The sequence below is a fragment of the Dioscorea cayenensis genome, unplaced genomic scaffold (assembly GCF_009730915.1).
Source record: "Dioscorea cayenensis subsp. rotundata cultivar TDr96_F1 unplaced genomic scaffold, TDr96_F1_v2_PseudoChromosome.rev07_lg8_w22 25.fasta BLBR01000460.1, whole genome shotgun sequence".
In the NCBI taxonomy this organism is placed as follows: domain Eukaryota; kingdom Viridiplantae; phylum Streptophyta; class Magnoliopsida; order Dioscoreales; family Dioscoreaceae; genus Dioscorea; species Dioscorea cayenensis.
The window spans coordinates 56,411-78,970 of NW_024086851.1; the positions used below are offsets into that span (position 1 = coordinate 56,411).

The 22,560-nt window shown below is 29.4% G+C and overlaps 3 protein-coding genes across 4 annotated transcripts; all 3 read right to left on the reverse strand.

Moving 5' to 3' along the window:
* Positions 1-455: 455 nt before the first annotated feature.
* Positions 456-3,685, reverse strand: LOC120254464 (fructokinase-2-like). Its single transcript, XM_039262563.1, has 5 exons — positions 3,398-3,685; positions 1,318-1,728; positions 1,110-1,244; positions 906-1,022; positions 456-793 (listed from the first exon to the last, which is right to left on the reverse strand). The coding sequence occupies exons 1-5, from the start codon at positions 3,602-3,604 to the stop codon at positions 662-664; spliced, it is 1,002 nt and encodes a 333-aa protein (XP_039118497.1). The 5' UTR covers positions 3,605-3,685; the 3' UTR covers positions 456-661.
* Positions 3,686-11,160: 7,475 nt separating this feature from the next.
* LOC120254453 (peroxidase 47-like) lies at positions 11,161-13,707 on the reverse strand. Its single transcript, XM_039262553.1, has 4 exons — positions 13,379-13,707; positions 13,098-13,286; positions 12,735-12,897; positions 11,161-11,724 (listed from the first exon to the last, which is right to left on the reverse strand). The coding sequence occupies exons 1-4, from the start codon at positions 13,550-13,552 to the stop codon at positions 11,327-11,329; spliced, it is 924 nt and encodes a 307-aa protein (XP_039118487.1). The 5' UTR covers positions 13,553-13,707; the 3' UTR covers positions 11,161-11,326.
* Positions 13,708-16,817: 3,110 nt separating this feature from the next.
* On the reverse strand, positions 16,818-21,343 carry LOC120254462 (KH domain-containing protein At1g09660/At1g09670-like). Of its 2 annotated transcripts, none has more exons than XM_039262562.1 (7): positions 21,047-21,343; positions 19,510-19,595; positions 18,854-18,996; positions 18,573-18,707; positions 18,369-18,485; positions 17,319-17,462; positions 16,818-17,230 (listed from the first exon to the last, which is right to left on the reverse strand). In XM_039262562.1, exons 1-7 carry the CDS (start codon positions 21,157-21,159, stop codon positions 17,072-17,074), a joined length of 897 nt encoding a protein of 298 aa, XP_039118496.1. In that variant the 5' UTR covers positions 21,160-21,343; the 3' UTR covers positions 16,818-17,071. The 2 variants fall into 2 exon arrangements, with proteins under 2 accessions (XP_039118496.1, XP_039118495.1); XM_039262561.1 differs by having other exon boundaries at positions 19,510-19,610.
* Positions 21,344-22,560: the final 1,217 nt, after the last annotated feature.

Below are 22,560 nucleotides of genomic sequence, written 5' to 3' on the forward strand. Positions count from 1 at the left end.
GATAAATAAAATAAAAACACATAAAAATATAAGTGACAATTTAAATTGTTTACCAAAAAAACAAATAATAATAATAATACAATATTAGTGTCAGAAAAGTCTTATCAAAATCTTGCCTCACAATAATTTGTTTTGTTAATTTAATTCTACTAAAGATTTAAAGATTTGCAATAATAAAAAAACACACACACTTTTTAACACTTATTGTGTTTATACAGACAAGGTTTGATAAACAAAAAATGACAAAAACAGAAAAACAGTCACGTTCAAAATTACATCTTATATCTTGCTGTAATCTTCAAATAACAACAATTCTACAAATTTCATCGAAACAATTTCCATCATATTTTGAATTCTGATTTTAAAAAAAAAAATTTAAAAAAAGGTACATGAAGCTGCAACCCTGCTCTCGTTTAGTCTTAAATAGTGATAAGATAGTGAAAAGCATCATAAAATTTATAGAGCAAGCAATGGATTCCTTGAGCCAACTTATCATTCCCAAAAGATTAACATGATGAACTTAACATCAAGAAGTTCATAAACATGTTTGCGATACAAATAAAGAAGATAAATCATTCATCACAAGACATTCGGAAGAAACTTGCAGAGACAACAAACAAACATAAAACTAAATTTATTCTTACTGCACACAATGAGCTTTTCAATTCGCCGTCGCGACAAGTTCTTGAGCCATAGATGGAGTTGGCAGAGCAGGAATTGCACCTTTCTGAGTTGTGCAGATTGCACCGCATGAATTAGCGAATTTAAGTACTTCTCGAAGTTTCTCTTCATTCTTCACACCACAAAAGTAAATCACAGATACACAGCCGAAATTTCAGTCATAAAGTTGAAGAACACAAAAAATGAAATGCAGAAAAAAGAAGTCTGAAAACTGAAAACAAAACCTGAAAGAGTGAGCTATCTTTGGCTAGAGAAACTAAGAGTGCTCCAACAAAGGCATCACCAGCTCCTGTTGTATCAATTGTCTTCACTGCAAAACCTGAAACCTTCCCTTTGAAGTCCTACATTGAGGTTAAACAAACATACATTGCCATGACAAAGAGATTAATTATCAATCGTATAAATAGATAAATAGGTAAAGAGGAAACCTTGGTGAAGTATCGACATCCTTTCTCTCCATCGGTCACAATGAGTAGCTTCAAGCCATCGAACCACAAGGATAGAACAACATTTTCATCTTGTGGATCTCCATTTGTAAGGAAAGCCACTTCCTCATCACTGACCTGTTTTGTATTGATACGTATCAGAGTAATTAATAGTCCCATATTGGTTAATTTAGTGAATTTGAATTACTACCTTGATGAAGTCAGCTTCGTTCCAAATACTCTTAATACCGTCACGAGCAGCATCATGTGAAGGCCAGAGCGGAAGCCTCACATTAGGGTCGTAAGAGAGGAGAATTCCGGCCTCCTTAGCAGCACGCATTGCAGCAAGATGTGCCGACCGACAAGGCTCAGAGATGAGGCTAATAGAGCCATAATGGAAGATCTTTGCACGACGAATGAGATCAAGGTTGAGCTCAGACTCATTCAGGAGCATGTCGGCACTTGGGTTTCGATAGAACATAAACTCACGTTCACCATTGCTCTTCAAAGTCACAAAGGCAAGAGCAGTGCGAGCATGAGGATCAAAAAGCACTCCTTCATCTTCAACTCCATGTTTTCTCAAGATATCAGCTAACATATGTCCAAATTCATCATCACCAAACTGTGTTTCATGAAATTCAAATGTTTAGATCTTTCTTGAGCTTGTGGTGATTACAGGAAATAGTTCAAATTCTCCTTTAAAACATGAATATGTACCAAGCTAAGCCACATATAAAGTTGAATTGCTTAAGAAGACTAATTGAAAAATACTGTGTTTTTATTGAGACTCAGTTAAAATATATGGATTTTTATAAATCACAGAAATGGTTAAGCAGAATTGGTCTACAATATTATTAATCTGCTTAGGTGATTAAAAAAAAAAAAAGAAATCCAACCTTAAAAAAACCTTTATTATTATTTTTTTTTTTTGCGAAACGTTAATCATGGCATGCGCACATGTTAGCTTGTACATTCTTATCCGACAATACGAATTTGGGCAGAAAACCCAAGACCACAATTAGAGACCATTATCACCAATGCTTCCAGCGAAACTTGAACTTATATTTCAATAGCTGACACTCATTTTTCACAGTAGGATCTATGCATCTATTGGCAGTTTTTTTTATTATAAATATATATAATTGTTAAATCAATTATTGCAATTTATTAACATTTGACGTTTTTAATGCTAGGTAATAATGATATTTATTTATTTAATCATTAAAAAAAGTCTATTCCATTCTCAACTTGTTTCCCCGCTTAAATGCAATGGATTAAAGTCAAAGATTCACACAATTGATATGAATTAATACCACAATTAATTAAATTATTTTAATCCAAATAAAAAAAACTAGTCCTCTCTTTTTTTTTATACAACTTTAATCATATCTAAAAATTCTAAAATAATAATAATATAAAAAAGGACATATAATATTAATCAAGATTCTCCTCGTGAAACACGGATCTCAAAGTCCATATATATAAAAGTTAGGGTTTAAAAAACGAAAACCCGAATCCAGACAAAGAATCCGATTCAAGAAAACGACGTTTTATTATTAGAATGACCCCACCAAATCATTATGTTAAAAAAAATTTGTATATAAATCTATATAAAAAAAATTCGTATATATATAAATATATAAAGTTAAAAATTCTTTTTTTTTTTCAAAAAATGCTATTATTATCCTCGCCTTCGATATATATTTTTTTTTCCAATTTCGTAATTTTTGGTTATTATTATTATTTTTATTTAATAGATGTCCTTTTTATCCCTAATCTATTGTAAAGTCTGACAACATATTTAGAAAAGGGGAAAAATTGAAAATGAACTCAAATTTCTTTTAATTTAATTTTTATTTATTATTTTTTTTTATAACATTGACCACTTATAAATTTTTTTAAAAAAAATCTTCACCCATAACTCTCACGGACATAAAAAAAAATTATAATATAAAAAATTTAAACTCAAAACCTCTAAATCACAACTAAACCTTTCAATTACAATCATAAATAGTTTACCAAAAATTATCCCATACTTCCTTTGAGTTTTTAAATTTTTTTAAAATAGACAACAAGATAATTACATTTTTTTAAAAAAAAAATTAAAGAAACAAACGAAAGAAGAAGGGTTGACATTTTAAAAAAATTATAAATCCCTTAAAAAAATTAAAATCCGATAGATCTGGTAATCACACCGATCGATCCATATCGGATCTCCAGATCGGATCCACAAAGATCCGACCCGTTTGAGAACCTTCTAGTTCTCTCCCGATCTAAGAGAGAGAGAGTACCTTGCCCATGAAGGCAGAGTGGCCGCCGAGCTTGGAGATGGCGACGGCGACATTGGCCGGAGCGCCACCGGGAGCCTTCAAAAAGCCTTTGGATTCGGCGAGAGAAACGCCGGCGACGTCAGGGACGAAGTCGATCAGCATCTCTCCGAATGATACCACAAGCCCTGCTGCTTCATCTTTGCCGCTCGATTCCACTGTGATCCCCATCCCTCGCCGATCTCCCAAGTTCCTCTGAGCTCTTTCGCTTGCTGTAACAACGAAGAAGATCGAGAGAAGAGAAGAGAAGAGGAGCAATGGGGCAGTATATAAAAAAGAAGGAAAGCAATAAAGAGGATTTATTATTATTAATTATTAATTATTACGTATTTATTATTATTATTATTTAATTATTACGTATTTATTATTTTATTGGTATTAATGGATAAACTCTGACGTGATATCAACTGCAAATTCCACCATTTTGCCAACTCACACTTCCGGTAAAAAAAAATCTATATTATAAATAATAATGATAAATAATAATAATAACAATAATAATAATTTATTTTTTTTATATGGATAACCTGACTAATAACATATTAATTTTTTGGTAATAGATTTCCGTCTAGAGTGTTTTGGTTATTTAAAAAAAAATTTTAACGGTCATTTGGTCTATTGGCATCGGATCCTTTATTTAGGGTATTCGCCTCGAGTGTCGAGTGTGGCTTCCTGAGTTTAATTCTCATCTCACGCAAGATGAGAGGGCACCGTTCGGTGGTGAGCGCACTCCCTCATGTGTACGTCTCTGGGTTCTGCCGCTTGTCGGCTTTCTCAAAATATATATATATATATATATTTAACAATTATTTTAAAAAATATTAAATATTAATCCAGGTAGGACGAGGATATAAATCTATTGAAATATTAGCTCTGTTTTTTTATATAATTTTGATATATTTTATTTATATTTTATTTAGAAAATAAATAAATTATTATTTATATGTGTGAGAAGAGATTTGGCCCCACTATTTCAAATAGAATCCCTGTGCCTCACTATTGGGTGGCTTGAAATATTATTATTGATGTATATAAATATATATTATTAATTTTAATTTGTTTGAATGATTAGTTGAGATGGTTGGGCCAAAGGTTTTCATAAGAAAGAAATGATAACATTTCGTATTGTTTACGAAGGGACGGACGGCAGTGGTGAGGTAGGTGGGAATGGGATCTTTGTTGCTTGGTTTGCTGACGTGGCAATACAGCTGTAAAATGACTCTGGTCTCATCAATGCTAGCTAACCCTTATCCCATTTCCAATTTCCTGAATTTTTTTTTTTATATATATTGTGTAATAATCTTATCAAAAAGATGGACAGAAAATTAGTTTAAAGAACCACTTGTGAGTTGTGCCATAGATTGTGGCTTTTTTTTAATTATAAATATTACATTTTTTATTATTAACCAAAAATAAGTATTTTTTAAAATTAATTATCAAAATACGTAAAAAAATACCATGTATGATACTTGTATGGTACTTTTTTGCACATGGGTTATTATTAAATTCTTTTTATAATTTTATAATAGTTTTAGATATGATATTTTACATTTTATAACGTTATAAATTTTTTAAATTAAATTTGTTTCACAACTCTATCAAAATTTTATAATGGTTTTTATATAATATTTTACATTTTAGTCTTTATAATTTTTTAAATTAAAATTTTTTCTCACAACCCTATTTAAAATTTTCATTGGTTTTTTAGTATAATATTTTACGTTTAAGTCCTTATATTTTTTTAATTTAAATTATTTCTAACAAAAGCACATATCATACTCTAAACGGATGAAAATGATAACAAACATTATAAAAAAGATTACGACAATCACATATTACGAACAACTACTTGGACCAGGCCCATTGAGATAATTTCAACGATATGACCTTCATTTTCGACATAAATCATAACGCTTCTGCTGATCGATTTCTCTATATCCATTTCATTACAAATTCTTGTAGACTTGGGACGCACTTTCAAAGGTCTTCTCTTATGTGTTTTTTTTTTATTGAAAATGATATATGTTAGAAAGAATTTAAATTAAAAAAAATATAAAGACTTAAATGTAAAATATTATATTAAAAATCATTGTAAATTTTAAATAGGGTTGTGAGAAAAAATTTTAATTTAAAAAAATTATAAGGACTAAAACATAAATTATTATATAAAAAATATTGTAAAATTTAAATAGAGTTGTGAAAAAAATTAATTTAAAAAATTTATAAGGTTGTAAATGTAAAATATCATATATAAAACTATTATAAAATTAAAAAAAATTAATAATAACCCATGTGCAAAAAAATACCATGTAAGTACTATGCATGGTACTTTTTTTTGCGCATTTTGATAATTAATTTTAAAAATATTTATTTTGCTAAATAATTTTTAAAAAAATGCAATAATTTATATAAAAAAAGCCATAGATTGTTTGTTTTAGAAAAAAAAAAAAACTCCAAAATTAAATCTTAAAATTCACGTAGTGTGAAAATATACATGTTTATTGAGCTTACTTTAAATCTATGCACACCCTTGATTTTTTTTAAATAAAATATGCATATCATTTATTTGTCATAAAAAAAATTACAGTCAAGATCACGAAATGACACTTGACTCATGCGGAAATCAAAAATTCAATTCTCACGTAAGGTATCACAATGTCAATAGGGAGTGTAAGTGTAATACTTGTTCACATTATTAAAATTAATTAATAAATTAATTAATTAATTAATTAATAATAATAATAATAATAAAGTTTGAAGAGCCACTATTGTAATCGGCTAGCACTTAAAGTAATTTGGCTCATATGCCAGAGATCGAGAGTTCAATTTCCATCAAATGTATGATTAAGATGTAAATAGAGTAGGTTTGTCTTGTCCATATTAAAAAAAATTAATAGGAAAATACTCAAAAATCCTATAAAGTTTGCACTTTCACAATAAATCTCTCAAAGTTTGCACTTTCCTTGAAGGTCCCTCTTTTATTGGGCTATTTTTTTTTTAATTCATATCCCTCAAACTGTGTTAAACATGGGGTTAAATGGGGCCGGAAATTACTAGATAACCCCTGAGTGGAGAAACACAAACCCAAATCCATGAAATGACGTTATTGCCCTTCGAACAATAAAATATCTTTTTGCAAAAACACCCTTAATTATTACCTTATTAATTCTCTTTTTGTGTATAAAATCTTTGCTTCTTGTGTATAAAACGTAAGTAATGTGCAGTGATCCATTTTTATGTCTACATAACTGTGTATAATATGCTAACGACATTGTATTTGTTGTGCATTTGCTTTGCAGTTCTTTGAACTTGTGACAGCTAGTGACAAAGAGAATTGTTGACAAATCCATTGGCTTTCAAGAAGTGTGTTGTTGTCACATGGCCTTTGGCGCTTGCTATGTAAAAACTGCAATTCGCTGCGGAGGCGAGCAGTATACATGATGGAGGATGTCATTTACTGGGACTGTCCCCTGTAAGATTCTGGAAGCGTTGACTGTCCGGTATTTTGTGTCCGCTATATAGAGTAACTTCTGAACGGGGAATCGTTAGGCATACCTCGGACATCCCATTCCTACGGCTTCGTTACGTCGCACGAATACTCATTGACGGTATGCGGAGAAAAATTATTCCAATTGCATATGAGAAGGACGTTGCCGAGGATGAGAAAGCTACAGCGAAGGAGTTTCGCTCCACTTGTACATATGGCTTCCCAAGAAGAGGGCTCTACTAGGTGAGAGAGTGCTGACAGTGAGGAGACCGATGCTACAAAGAAAGATAACATCATCGTTGAGGCGAGGTCTGTGACGGATGACAAAATGAACTTAAACACCGCACCTATGTCTGATACCTAATGTATGGTCATAGACAATAGTATAAATACTTTTTTTTTCCAGTTTATAAATAACAACATTTGTATATGAATTCGAATGTTACACAAGAAAGTTATATAATGCACACTAACATGAAAACGCTTAACAATAAAAGGAAAATAATATGTAGGAAACGTTGATAATACACATAAAACATAGGTAATACACATGAAACATACATATATACATGAAATGTAGATAATACACAAGAAACATAGATATTACACAAAAAAACATATGTAATAAACAAGAAATGTAGGTAATACACAACAATATCAAAATATACACAATTCAAAATACTATTACACAAAAACCTTTCGTTGTAAGAAAAAAAATATAAATAAACCCCACTTGCATTATACATAGCCCGCTCAGTCTGCTATGACTGCATTACATGATCGATAATTATGTCTAGACTGATGGCACCGACTACAATGTAAATCACGGACATTGATACCATGTGGCTCGATTCTCTTCCTCCTTGGACACCCAGCAATACTGAGCGCCCAAATAGGAGGATGTTGGGAGAGAAAAGCCTTGACATCGAGCATTCATGTTGTCTGAGAAGGACTCCCTGTGGGGCAATGCATAACACAAAATACACAGAATTATTAAACAATACACATGAAAAACTAATAATACACTGGAAGTAGTAATAATACACAGGAAATGTTAAAAATATAAGAAGAAGAAGAAGGCGGAGAAGAAGAAAAAGTCTTTAACATAGAAACAGAAAAAATCTGACAATATTTAATGAGATATGACTTGGCGAGAAAAAAAGTTCACTAACTTTTCCACTCAAAAGTAATGGCATTTCAAACTTTTCACATGCCATTAAATTAATGTACCAAACGGCAGGGACTAAAAAGAATTTCGATGAAAAAGGAGGAATGTAATGGAATTTTAAAAATTCAGACTGCAGTCTGCTGGAAGTTTGAAACTTCCTAAGAACTTATAAGTAAATTTTCCAAAATTTAAAGATATAAAAAACAATTTCATTACTATATTTATTTTAATAATTATTTGTTGGGTTAAAACTTTGAGTGCGTTTAGTTAGGGATAAGTCAAGGACAATGGTTATCCCATCAACCTCACAATAAATAATTATTGATAATTTGACTTAATAAATATTTTGAGATTAAAAATACAACATATATAAAATTATTAACTGTAAAATATTAATTAATTAGAAAGTTATAATTAGAAGTTTACATTATTTATTTTATTAATTTTTATTATTAATAAAAAAATTTGCTACTTCTTGACAAAAAAATTCCTTGGATGTGGGTAATTTAATTTATTTTGTAGAAAAAACTTGGATGGATATTTGATATTTCACAATTAAAATTACATTTTAAAAATAAATTATAATTTAAATTTAATCAACAGAGTTTGCAAGGAAATCCTTAACCAATATTAGGGTGGTTAGTTGAGAAATTGGTGCTAAATAGGTTCAAAAGGACTCCAAAATATTTGAATTAAATCTCAATATTTTTTCCTTCTCTTATAAAGATTTTTTTTTAGGACTTTATAGGTCTTTTAATAATTTTTTTTTTAAAATTTAATATTATATATAAAAAAAATGGATAAACCACTAAATTTAAAATTATAAATTGTGTCAACCATCCAACAAAGCACATTCCAGGGGATATATCAAGCTTAAAAATAAAAAAATAAATTTAATTACAAAATTTTATATAATGTTTTTTTAATTAATAATATAAAATAAAATAAATTTGGAACTCAACATTCTTAACTTATTGGCATTAATTTTTTATGCGGACAAATATCAAAAACGAATTATCTTCTGCTCTATGCTGAAGTATTAGTTTTCTATGCGGACGAAGATCGAAAGCGAATGTTCTCCTCTACCTTAGCTTGTAGTGTACTATATGTAGAAAGCTAATGCACCACTTTGACATTTGAACTTATTCATATTTTTAAAAATAAAATAAGTAAATAAATAAAATGAAGAAAAAGGTTTTAAAATATAATAGATAAAGTGGGATGCTTGAAGTGGAAGGGAAATGGTTGCTGAGTTGCTGACTTTTTGAGATCTAGAGTTTTTTACAAAGCATTTCATGGTCGGCCGATCAAAAATCAAAATCATTAAAATGGTTAGGTTAGGTTTGGTAAGTGGGTCCGGACCCATTTATAGGCGTGTCAATCAAAATCAAGTGCCTTTTTAGATCCAATCTAAACAATTGCATATCACGTGTCAATCAAAATCAAGTGCCTTTCATATCAAAGACAACTAAAGCATATACATGATCAGAAGTATACATATAAATAAAAAATTTGATCATCTAACTCATACGTCATCATCTATTACCATTATTGTGTTATATAAGACTTAAACTCAAGACTAAAATCCACATATCAATATTTTATGCAGTAGACTAATGTTGCTGGACTATAAATTTTTTTGACATGCCACCTTCCCATTAATATACATGTAAATATGATTTTTATGGAGGTATATTAATAATTACTCTAGTTTGCCGGTTGTTAAGTGCTAAGTATTTTTAAAAAGATTATGGATTTTTTTGAAATTTGGTAAATCAAGGTCCTTCCAATTATATATATATATATATATATATATATATATATATATATATATATAAAGTTTGTACTTTTGAAATTTGTATCTTGATTTTTGAAGCCTTTAAATTTTAAAAAATTTACATGAAAATGAAATAAATTTATTTTTTAATAATAAAAATATTTCAGAAATAGAAATAGAAAAATGAAGATATGTTTGCATGAAACATGAATTAGGTGCTCCACCAATTAAGGATTATGGTCCCCAGTGTCAATCAAAAACATTGCTTTTATGAAAAACAAACATGTCAAGATTCTCATTCATTTGCCAACCAATAAAAAGTTCTAATATATCTTTATATAACCAATTATTTATCAATCTAGTAATAGCCTAAAATTATTTAAACTCAAATTGAGCTAATTTTAATTGATATTTACTATAAATAAATTTGAAAAACAACAATTTGTTTATGTATATTTAAATTTAATCAACTCCGAAAGAAAATTAATAAAAATATGATTGCTTTCGCAGTGTAAAGCTATGGATTTAGAGTTACAAATAATTATGTATACAAAAATTGTCCAATGTTCAATATTTGTAAATATATACATTTTACATAAATAGTTACTTGTATATAAAAAAATTTGCATACCATTAAATTTACTTGACATGTTATATATTCTCATTTTATGGTAATATACTTTGTATATGGGTGTAAATCAAGATGTTGATATTCGATGTTACGTTTCGTCCATATTGTAATGTCTATCCAATTTTCTCATTGATATAAACATAACACTAAAACTAATAACAATATTAATACATATGAAAAATTTCAAAGAAAAAAAAAATAATTATAGGTTCTCCTCACCGTCCGAATAATTACAACATTATGTTCATTCCTTATTACTAAACTTAATAATTATATAAAATTAAACCTAGGTTGAAGTGAAAAACAAAAGAAAAATTATGTAAAAATTTAAAATTCTTTTTAAGGATTATATATATATATATATTTATATATATATGAAAGTGGACATGTTGCATTAACGCCGTTAAGTACATGTGCAAGTAAAAAAGTATTATCTTAATTCATTTATGTTTTCACTTTACATGAACTAAGGTTTAAACCTAGTTCTTTAATGAAGACATGAACGCTTTACGCAGAGAATTTAATATCAATAGATTGTTGACAGGTATTTAGCCCATTTAAAAAATATGAAGCACTTCAGAAAACTAAATATAACATTTTTATAAAATTCTGACTAATAAAAAATTAATTATAAATTCAAAAAGAAAACTAAACAAACTAAAAATTCACAATCAAACTTCTAGTTCATATTTAGTCCAATCCTTACAAACAAAACTACATCAACATTCAACATGGACTTAAGACTTATTACAACAACAACAACATGAACATCAATTATACAATTCATGCATCCATATATTCAAGTTCATCAAAGTTCATGAATGAATTAATTAATTAACAACACGGCAATTGAGCCTTATTTCACCATCATTCCCCTCCTTAACATCAATGAGCCCCATTTTAACCATGGCACTTTGGAAGTCCAAGAAGAACCTGGCCTGGTTCATGGCATAAGCATCAATCCAACCTTTGGTCTGAGGGTTCATGTACAATGTTTGATCAGAAGTAAGCAATCCGGTCGATGACTCGACCGCGTCGAAATACGCATTGTCGAAAGAGTTCTTTGTCTGATCCAATGCCACAGTAACATCGTCTCCGTTCTGGCATTGCTTTATCAATGCCGTCGCCATACGAGAGTTCATTGATGGATCAATATTGTGCTTGGCATCGAAATTACTTAGTCTGTTTTTAAATGATGAGCATCTTGCCACCCCTAGTGTGTGAGCTCCTATATATCATATATGGGTGCTTTGAGATTAGTAAATTATAGATGTATGGTTTGAATAAATATTAATATTCATTAATTTATTATATATTTTACCAATCTCAAAACAAAGTATTTATGAAAATACTTTAAATAATTTTTATTTACTTAATTGAGTAAATTTATTTGGCATAGAATTTTATTGTTTTAAATGTTTTTGGAGTTGGAGTTTTATTTGAAACTAAACAAACTATTAATTGACTTAATATTACTTATTTAAAGTTTTAATTCATATATATATATATATATTTTACTAGTAGTGGTATTTTAGAAAAATTGAGTCTTTTTTTTTATCTATCATAAAAATATATGAACAAATGTTGGTTTTTCAAATGGAATATATACTATAAAAAATATTTTTCCCCCTAAATATAGATTCACAACTATGCACTTTGTAAAGGTATGTATATTTTCAAGATTTTTGAATTAATTTTTATCTATAGAAATATATAAAAATAAAAAATAAAATGATTCAGGAGACTATATGATTAAATATGTTAGAGTGTCCTTCAGATCTTAGAAATAATCTTAAAATTAAGAGGGTTAATATATAAATAATTCATAAAGTATTTTATAAAAATTGAGTAATTACTTTTTCCTTATTCCAAAACCTCTAAAACAAATTTTAATCCTTAAAACGAATAAACTTTTTTATTTTTCACAAAACATATAAAGGATCATCCACTTTCTTATAGCATATTTATAATTCTGTTTTTTTATTCTATATATGCTGTAAAAAATGTCTAATTTTTCTCTCTCTCTCTCTCTCTCTCTCTCTATATATATATATATACATATAAGAAACTGTTTTTTTGGTATCCCTATAAAAATCATATTTTTTCTCTATTAAAAAAAAAATTACTCCGTGATCTTATAAAAAATAATTAATTTTTGTATATTCTTACAAAAATATTATTAATTTTTAGATTAAAATTTTTATGCATACTTATATAAAAAATAAATAAATAAATTACCAGATAAGGCAACCAAGTCTTGAACAGTGAAACCATGCTTAGAAAACATTTTGATTAGAGATGTTGCATTCAAGATTGGTGCAGGCAAGTTTATTGTGTCTTCAATTCTTGATCTTCTTCCATCTTTTCTTCCCATTGGTATATCATAAACTGGTCCTCCAGCCTTCAAATACCAATTATAATTAATAAAAAATTAAACAAAAAATATATATTTGTTCAAAATATTACTCAGACTAAAATTCAATCAGTTTTTAGTAATATAAACCTACCAAATATGTCAAAGATTTTCAAGTACTACATCAAAACAATGAAGAGAAAAAATATGAAATACGAAATACAAAATACGAAAAACAGAAGGAATACCCAAAACACAGCATCTCTAGCAGCCATTGCAACAATATCAGCACATGAAACAACACCTGGGCATTGATTCTCAATCAATTCCTTTGCTTTATCAATAACTTCATATCCTCTCAAACTCAAATTCGCCGGAGAATCTTTCTCCGCGGTGTTATTTTTAGTCGAATCAATCAATACCGAGCCATCACATCCCTACAAAATTATAAAACTATATAAAATAACAATCGATCTAATGCATAGACTAGCACAATAGATATAATTAATATGAATACAGATACAAATACCTCGACGAAACAGTCATGAAAATGCATACGAAGAAGACCGGCCGCGAGAGTCGGGTCATTTTGCAGAGCTTGATTCACAGTGTTCTTGACAAACATCTCGGCTAACGGACATTGAATTGTATAATATTGCATTGAGAGAGCATGAACACTAGTCAATTTAGCTCCATGTTTCATCAACTCAATCACTAGAAAGTAAGTTGAAAATGTAATGAAAAATCATCTTCAAATTAAGAGTTATAAAGAGGATGTAGCTAGTGAATTGAGGAAAGGCCAATGAAGTGCTATGTACATATATATAGGCACATACTAGTGAAGGTACATTGAGAATGATAAGAATATTCATGCCATTAATTGTGACCATGATGCAAATCTTGTATTATTTATTAATCTCAAAGTCAAAACAAGCTTTAACAAGTGTTTGTTTGGCACTAGTGTTGAATGAGATGGACCTAATTAACAATACAGATTATTTCTATTTTGCCTTTTTTTAGTGGTATATTTTTGTTGCTCATAATGCCCTTGCTTTAATTTTAAAAGTTCAATTTAACTAAAAAAAAGTTTAATCATTAGTGTTCATTGATGTGATGAAATGTAAAACAATCATTTTTAATTAAAACAATGTGAAATTATTTGTTCGAAGTATTATCTCTAACACAATTTTTTTTTTTTCAATATGTACTAATTTTTTATATATTATTTTAAATAATAATATGTTTTTTATATTACATTAATTAGTCTTAATTAAATCGAAGTATTAATTAGTCTTTAATTAGATTGAAGTTTTAAATGTACCGAATAAACATATATTTAGGGCTTATTTAGATCATTTTTTTATGTTTTTAAAAACTGTTTCTCTTAATAAAATACGAGTTAATACATAAATTTTGATATTACTTGGTCTCGATTCAACTTAAAATATTAATATTTCACATAAATATTATAATAAAAAACTTAAACATAAATTTCAGCAAAAACAAAGTGATAAAACTCAAAGTCAAAATGGAAGTGGGAGATGTGTAGCTGGTTCCCATGTCCACCTTCCATCACAGTCATCATCCTCAAATTAAAGAGCATGCACCAATGTGGTTGTGCCTTTCCAAAAACAAAGTTAGGGTTAGGGTTAGGGTTTGCGCGTGGGCCTCATTTTTTTTTTATTCCATTCTGCATGTGAACCAAAAGAGTTGAATGAATGAACTTAGTCCAAAAAGCAAATAACACTTGCAGAGCTTGAGAAGAACTTTCCAATGTTTTCTCTCTCTTTTCACTTCATTTATGGTGTATCTCATCAACACATGGATAATTTTAAGTGTGCAGAATCTCCACTACTTTCAACTTTGTATGTTTCTTGTGCTAAGTGGAGTGTAGTGTTGGCACCAACATAACAACTTCATTAGTGATGGGAGGTTGGAAAACTCAATGAATTGTGAAATTTTACAATGAAATAATAATAATAATAATAATAATAATAATAATAATAATAATATTGAAATAAATGTCAAACGTTACGAAAACAAGATTGATTAGTGAGTGACACCTATTACTGATAAGTTAATAGAATCAATTAAGATGGTATATAGGAGTATGATTTTAATTACATGCTTAATAGGCCCTTACAAAAAATAGATGTTCTTCAAATGAAGGATAGTAGAAAAAAAGAAGAGATAGACTTAATACGCATTTAGTAAAAACTTTATCAAATGATTGATAAATCTCATTTTGGTTTATCTAGGTTTTTTAGTTATTGATAAGTTATATATAGTTTGAGAGTGACGCCTATTACTGATAAGTTAATAGAATCAATTAAGATGAGTATGTAGGAGTATGTTTTTAATTACATGCTCAATAGACCTTAAAAACCACCAGAAGATTTTCAAGTGAAGAATTATAGAAAAAAGAAGAGATAAACTTAACATGCAGTTAGTACTAGCTTTATCAATCATTTGAAAAACTCATCTTGGTTTATCTAGTTTCTAGTTTTTGATAAAATAAAGTGGGGAAAAAGGATTCCTGATTGTAAATAGTTGTGACTAACAACTTATTGTTATAATAATAATAATAATAATAATAATAATAATAATAACATTAGTCGGTTAGTATTGAAGCATGTGGGATAAGGTTTATATTGTTTAACAATTGGCTTTTTGTTTGTGTACTTGCATTAGTGCATAGTTACATAATCCCACAGTGTTTAAAATTTTTATAATATTATGGGTCGGTTTGGAATATATATATATATATATATATAATCTCCGAAAGCTTTTTTCAGTCATTCATTCATTCGGATGAAGCAAGTGTTAATGGAAATTTGCCAAAAGAAGCATGGACTAAGAGATTCATTGCATTCATTAAATTAAACAAATTTAGAAATTTGATAGAACATGTTTACTGTATGGAGTTAGGTAATTATCTTAACTTAATACATTTTTTTATAGGTTATTAAATTAATTTTATTCATTTTTTTTAATAAAAATGTGAACAAATCACTTGTTGGGGACATACTCTCATCTTACATGAGTTGAGGTTCAAATATGCTTTTTCAATAAAGATTCAAACACCCTACACAAGAGATTCGATGACAATAGACCAATAAATTATTGATTTATATATTTTTTTAATAAAATTTTTAAAAAATTTAGATAAAACACAACTTAAATTGAATAAAAAAGTAAATACAGTCAAACAAAATAATACAAAATAAAGCAACATAAAAAAAAATAACTAACATACTACCAAAGTGGAAAAAACATGGTGAAAGCAAGTGCAATCAAGTGAAAATAGTGACATCCAAAAAATAATTGTCACACATAATCATAGCACATGGGCAAAATTTTCATTGTAAAATAAGTTTAATTACTTAATTTGAAAAGCATGGAAAAAATATATGTTAAAAATTTGATAATGAAATAAATAAAATAAAACGAGAGAAAAAAAATATATCATTAAGGAAATTGCATCCCCTGATGCATTTTTCATACTTTCTTAAAACTCCCACAATCAAACATTGTATATAAATTTTTAAGAGGTGTGTGAGAGATGTTACTATTATTTAAATAATTTATTTGATTATAATAATCCTCCCCTATTAATTAATTTAATAATATATGATAAAGTAATTAAAAAAAATGCAAAAATAAATCTTAGGGTTGGGTCTTGTAAGATGTACACCCACAAGTAGAGCTTAGCTTGAATAAGAAACTAATTGTTATATACTAACATCTCACACATCTATTTCATCATTCTATACAAATCAATAGCATAAATTTATCATTTAATAATACATCATTAACACATAAGAACACAATTAACATACATAAAAGCACTTAAACTTAATAAAACACATTACAAAACTTAGGTATGAATGTCAACAGTTATATATATATATATATATATATATATATATAAATATTGTGCTTCAGAGTTGCATCTCACAAAACTATCAGAAATAAGTTTTCCATGCTTACAATACAATGAATTCAAAAAGTTTCGAGCCGAAGTTACAGCGAGCGGAGAAGAATAAACTTAGAGCCTGTAATTCAGAAAAATATATAACCGGGAAATCGCTTTGATTCTTCAGCAATGCAATGCAAGATCCCCGTAAAAACAAATACAGAACATATCTGAATCTCATAGAGTGAAAGATCATCAAGTGAATTGTTATTAGTTAAAAAGAAGTATAGAGTGATGAATCTGAACTTATCTTCCTGTTTTTGGCCTTTTCATGCCAGTGCTGTTGAAAGGAGAAGCACTGGGGCTCATGCTCGGACTCATTCCCGGGCTCTCTTCTCGTAAACTTCCATTCAGCATTGCTAACTCTCTCAACTGCTGTTTCTTGTAGTAATCCAAGGATTCATCCTAAAGAATTGACACAGAAAAATCGATAACGATGCAATAATGCATGTGAACTTCAAGTGAATCTTTTGAGGTTTTATGTAGCACATACCATCGGTTTTAAAAGGTCTTCGAGAATTCCTACTGCTTGGTTCAATTGGTTGTCAATTATATCTGCCGGAAGCTCAGCTTCAACAAGTACATGCAATGGTTCGTTTAGGTGCTCATACCCGGGTTTGCCTCTCAGCTCTTCTTCCTGCATGATAAACTCGATATTTAGATATAGCAGGAAAAACAGAAGCCTAAATTTTACTTCTTGTTCAAAGAATCAGATAACATTCAAATGAGAATACTTCAAGTTCAGATAAATTTCTGATGTTCTTTGATGCAAATCTTTCATGTTCATGTTCATGTGACATCACTTTCTTTCAATTGTTTGAAGACAACGTATTTGCTAAATAACAAAAAGAAAGAAAAGGACATGGTAAAGCATTAGTCATATGCAAAAAAGAAAAAGGCGAAAAGAACCACCAAGACGCTAAAAACCGTAAATTAGTGTTAGTCATATTTAACTTACAATACTTTTACTTTTAACATGATTCAGAAATGACTTTATCATAAAAGAAGTAAGATTCTGAAACTCTTGAAAGAATGGAAGGAATCAACATAAGATTAAATACCCGGACATTGTTAGTAAAGCCTGATGTATATTTTTATGCCCGTCATTGTCACAGTATAAGACTTAATATCGTCAATGAGTCTGTCTCAGTCTCATCGTCACATGAATCAAAATATAGGGCCCATTTATACTGCTTTTTGTCTAGAAAAAGCAGAGTACTTCTTTGGCAAGTTGAGGGTGCTTGGATAGCTCCGAAAAGCAAAAAAAGTAGCATTAAAATAAACAATTACGCTACAATAAAATTAACAATTAAGCTAAAAATCTTATTTCCAACCAAAATACCTTTTGATTTTTCAGACACAAGGAGTGTTTCTACAGTAACTTACAGAAAGCTGGGAAAAAGTATTTTTATTAAATATTTTTAAAATAAATAATTCTTGAGTGATTGGTATATCATAGCAAATAACATAGAAATGTAAACGCTTCAAGGCTTTAACAATCTTGAGGTATTCTAAATAAGAAATAGATTAAGATTCATGGTACCTTAATGGCATCCTTCACTGAACCCTGTCCACGAATATAAACTCTGCATTGAGTCGTAGCTTCGACTCTTTTCAAGGAATTACCTCTCGGCCCCAACAATCGCCCGACAAAGTTGTACTGAATCAAAGCAAGCAAGTATCAGAGAAAATGAAAATTTACACTTCTAAGTAAGTCAATTCATATGCTAGATATGAAACAACATACGGATGGGAACTTATCAATAGGAACATCTAATCTGACGACTTTCTTTACAACCGGGCTGGTAGTAACTCCGGGAGCTCCATTCCAACCTATCGATGATGCTTGAAGTGCTCTCATTCTTTGGAGATAACCATTTTCCTGAACATAATTAGTTGACAAAGTAAATACTTAAGTCATATATATCACTGTCGACTTAGTAAATAGTGATGACGATGGGGAAATTACTGTCAACGATGATTAAAAGATGATGTCCTTTATGTTACACATCTAGATAAACAAATTACCTGTGCTTGAGCTCCCGGCCAAACTTCTAAATCCATCTGTCCACCAGCAGCAGAATGACTGGCTAATCTTAAAGGGCTACCATGGTCAATTCTTTCAGTCTCGGCAAAATTTTGGTTTGGTGACATAGATGTGCGCAAAATTTCTGCATTATAAAGATGATCCATTTCAATTAGAAATAAAATAAACAAAAACTTTTATTTAATGTATAAACTGAAAAAGGTAACAATTGCATAAAAATAAAAAGGAAGGAAACTGGTTTTTGAGAGAAAAAATGAAGACGATTAAATTTTCAAGGTAAATTCATTGTTCATACAATTGGAGAAACAGAGACATTTCTACCCTTGAAAAATTGCCATAATTGAAACATGATCAAGTACATATATCTTCAAGAATGAAAATCGACATAGTTTACCAAAACAAACTGTCCATGAAGTTGCTTATTGATTAACAGGCAGTGATTCATTATTGGACTTGATCTTGCTTAAATAAAGACTTAAACTTCAGTTTCAAATTTACAGGCAAAGTTAAGTACATATACACACACCATTTCCCGTTCTTACTGACATCAAATTTTAAAAGATGAAATAAAGCGTCTCTTAATAATAAATTAGTTCGATGAGTGTGTCAAACATCCAAGAGCACATGGATCATGTACCTTGATTCAGAAGCCGGCTACAAAATGGCAGAACTTGCGCAAATGGTCCCAATTTTTGTCTCTCAGCAAGTAGTTCAGCTAAATATCTGCCACCATTCAACCTAATATATAAATCTGAACTTGTAAAGGAATCAACTTCAAAGATTATTCAATATTTTACATCAATGCATAACTCACAAACATGCAACTCAGGAAGCACCAAACCAGAAAAATAAACTATGAATTAAAACAATATGCTATAAATGACAGTGAGTAGTAAATGGCTTCATTAATTTGCATACCCCGAAGTCGATGTGAAGGTGTTCAAAATGTTTTGGCTAAAGTGCTTGAGTTATATCTTATTAATGGATGAAATAACCGTGGTATTCATTGTTATGACAAGGTAAACTCTCTCTAGGATGATATAAAATCAAATTGGGAATGGCTTTGAGCTTCCTGCTCCAATTGAAACATTACCCCCTCGACATTCTTAGCACGTCAATTCCATGGCCAAGAATCAAATAAATCGGTCTTCACAAACCATAAATAGTAGGTCACCTAGACCAAATGGCACAAATATGCCCAAAGTTTCAAGTAATAGCCAATGATGTAAGAAACAAATATATCTCAAACAACATTGGATCTTAATGCAATATGTCTTCAGCAATCCTGCTTGAACAGAAACACTAGTCAGTCAAACAGAATCAAATTGGAGATGGTGACCCTCATGACATTCTTAGTACATGCATTCTCCAGCCAAGGATCAAATCAATCGAACTTCACAAACCAATGCCGCAAAATTCAAGTAATAGACGACCATATAGGGAAAAAGCAAAAATCTTGATCACCATTAGATCTTAATACCAAAAAGTAAAAAAAAAATACAATATACTGTAAGGAACATACAACTCCATGCTTAGACTGAAACAGAATGAAATCAGAAATGCTTACAAGCTTCATACTCAAATTAAAACACCAACCTCATTACATTCTTAGCACTCACATTCTCCGGAGGAGAATCAAATCAATCGAATCTTTGCAAACCACTACCACTCACTCACATAAGAAACAAATATCTCAATCACCATTAGATCTTAATATCCAAAAGTAAAATAATGCAATATATCTCAAGCAACATCGAACTCCATCCTTGAACTGAAGCAACACCCGCTGCGACAGAATCGAATTGAAAATGCATACAAGCTACCTATTCAAATTAAAAACACCAACATCAAGACATATATTCTTATTAGCAACTCACATTCTCCGGCAAATCGAACATCACAAACCACAGCCACAAAGTCACATAGAGTAGATGACAATACTCATAAGCCCCAAAATCCAAGCAATCACTATAATCCACAAACACCTCAATATCTTCATTGGATCTTAAAACAAAAAAAGCATATAATGCAATAAACACATACTTCAAGCAACACAAAACAAGAAGCTTGAACAGAAACAACAAACACTAAAACACAATCAAAAAGCAGTCTTTGATGAACAAAATGAAAAGGAAACACAAGAAGAAATTAAAAAAAAGGATGAAAGCTCAAACCTTTCCCTATCAAAAGAGGAAGCAGAAGAGGGTCTGATGGTGTGGTGAGGAGATGAGTGGATCCCAGAGGGAGGGTATTGGAAGAAAGTAGCAGGAGGGATCCTCTCATCCATGGCAACTGATCCCTATACCTTTTTCTTTGTGCTATTCTATGCTTGTGAAGAATCTAGTGAAGGAAGGCAAGAAGGTGTGATTGGAGAGGAGAGATTTCTTGGTGACAAGAGATGGCAAGTAATGGGAAGGAACCAGCCTGTCTATCTCTCTCTTTCTCTATCTCTAGTGAGAGAGAGAGAGGGGTAAAAAGAAGTCAGGAAAAGATGAAATCTTGCTATAAAGGATGAAGATGGAAGCATGGTAACTGTAAAAAAAAGTACTGAATAGAATCCAAGGTCCAGTTCAATCTGATGTGGTGCACTGTTATATGGTTGTTTCTTTTCACCTTTTAAATTACATGATATCACATGCATGAGTATTAATATTATTATTTTTTAATTTAAAACTCTCAAACACAAGTTAGTACTGAGTTGATTTGGACTTTTCAGTTTAATGTACTGTATTTTATCTATAAAAATGAAAAATAAAAATTATGTATCCCTCAATTTCAAAGTTTAAATGATTTAAAACTCTCAACTTTTGATTTAGAAAAAAAATATAAAAAAAATTATATATTATTATCTGTCAATTTTTTAAACCTATGTTGTTGTAATATGATATAAAAAGATATGTTTTGTTTTTTAAAAAATTAGTGAAGGAAGTGCTTTTATTTTGTATTTTTTATTAAATAATGAAAATTGAAAAAATATAATAAGTTCAAAATATTGTATTCTCATCAAGAAAGTACTTAAAATTAACCTATTTTTTTATATATGGATTTGATAATTTGAGTGTTTGAGAAGGAAATAATGAAAGTAAGAACTTTTAAAATACACAAGAGTTTTTGGGATCATAAAGGTGAGTATTTTTATTGTGGTTGGATTGAGTTGGTGTAATTTTTATTCCTCTCATTGGATCTATTAAATTATAATTTATTGATAGAGACATAATAAAAAAATATAAGCAGTTTTAAATACTTTTAAAAGTATAAACTTAGCATAATTTAATGAAATTCATAGTTTAAGAATTTTTCTTTTCATTGTACTATAAAATAGTACTCACATGGGTAAATAGTTAAGGAAAATAAAAACTCAGAGCTTTCTTCAATTCAATTTAAACATGTTTTTTAAAAAAAGAAAAAAAAGTAGAAATAAGACAAGATTTTGGTGGGACATATTTTTATATGTTATATTTTTATTTTTATTTATGAGGTGAAATGATATGTTTGCTTGTGTATATATTTGTAGGAATCAAAGTCACACATGATGTTTGGCTAAGTATGAGAGAGTCATGACAGTGGCATATGGTGGCTCATTGGAAAGCTAGACATGTCATGATCTGTGACTGTTCTTAGTCCTAATTTTAATCACTCATTTTTTCTTTTTTTTTCCTTTTTTTATTTTATATAAGAAATTTCCAAA

Excerpts from the sequence above, each read along its gene's own strand:
- LOC120254464 (XM_039262563.1), bottom strand. The coding sequence starts at position 3,604 with ATGGGGATCACAGTGGAATCGAGCGGCAAAGATGAAGCAGCAGGGCTT. Across the intron at positions 1,245-1,317 it reads ACGAAGCTGACTTCATCAAG|GTCAGTGATGAGGAAGTGGC; the intron begins GTAGTAATTCAA and ends AATACAAAACAG. Across the intron at positions 1,023-1,109 it reads GATGTCGATACTTCACCAAG|GACTTCAAAGGGAAGGTTTC; the intron begins GTTTCCTCTTTA and ends ACCTCAATGTAG.
- LOC120254453 (XM_039262553.1), bottom strand. The coding sequence starts at position 13,552 with ATGAAACATGGAGCTAAATTGACTAGTGTTCATGCTCTCTCAATGCAA. Across the intron at positions 13,287-13,378 it reads TTCATGACTGTTTCGTCGAG|GGATGTGATGGCTCGGTATT; the intron begins GTATTTGTATCT and ends ATAATTTTGTAG. Across the intron at positions 12,898-13,097 it reads CTAGAGATGCTGTGTTTTGG|GCTGGAGGACCAGTTTATGA; the intron begins GTATTCCTTCTG and ends TGGTATTTGAAG.
- LOC120254462 (XM_039262561.1), bottom strand. The coding sequence starts at position 21,159 with ATGGATGAGAGGATCCCTCCTGCTACTTTCTTCCAATACCCTCCCTCT. Across the intron at positions 18,486-18,572 it reads CTATTGATAAGTTCCCATCC|TACAACTTTGTCGGGCGATT; the intron begins GTATGTTGTTTC and ends GCTTTGATTCAG. Across the intron at positions 17,231-17,318 it reads AAGACCTTTTAAAACCGATG|GATGAATCCTTGGATTACTA; the intron begins GTATGTGCTACA and ends TCAATTCTTTAG.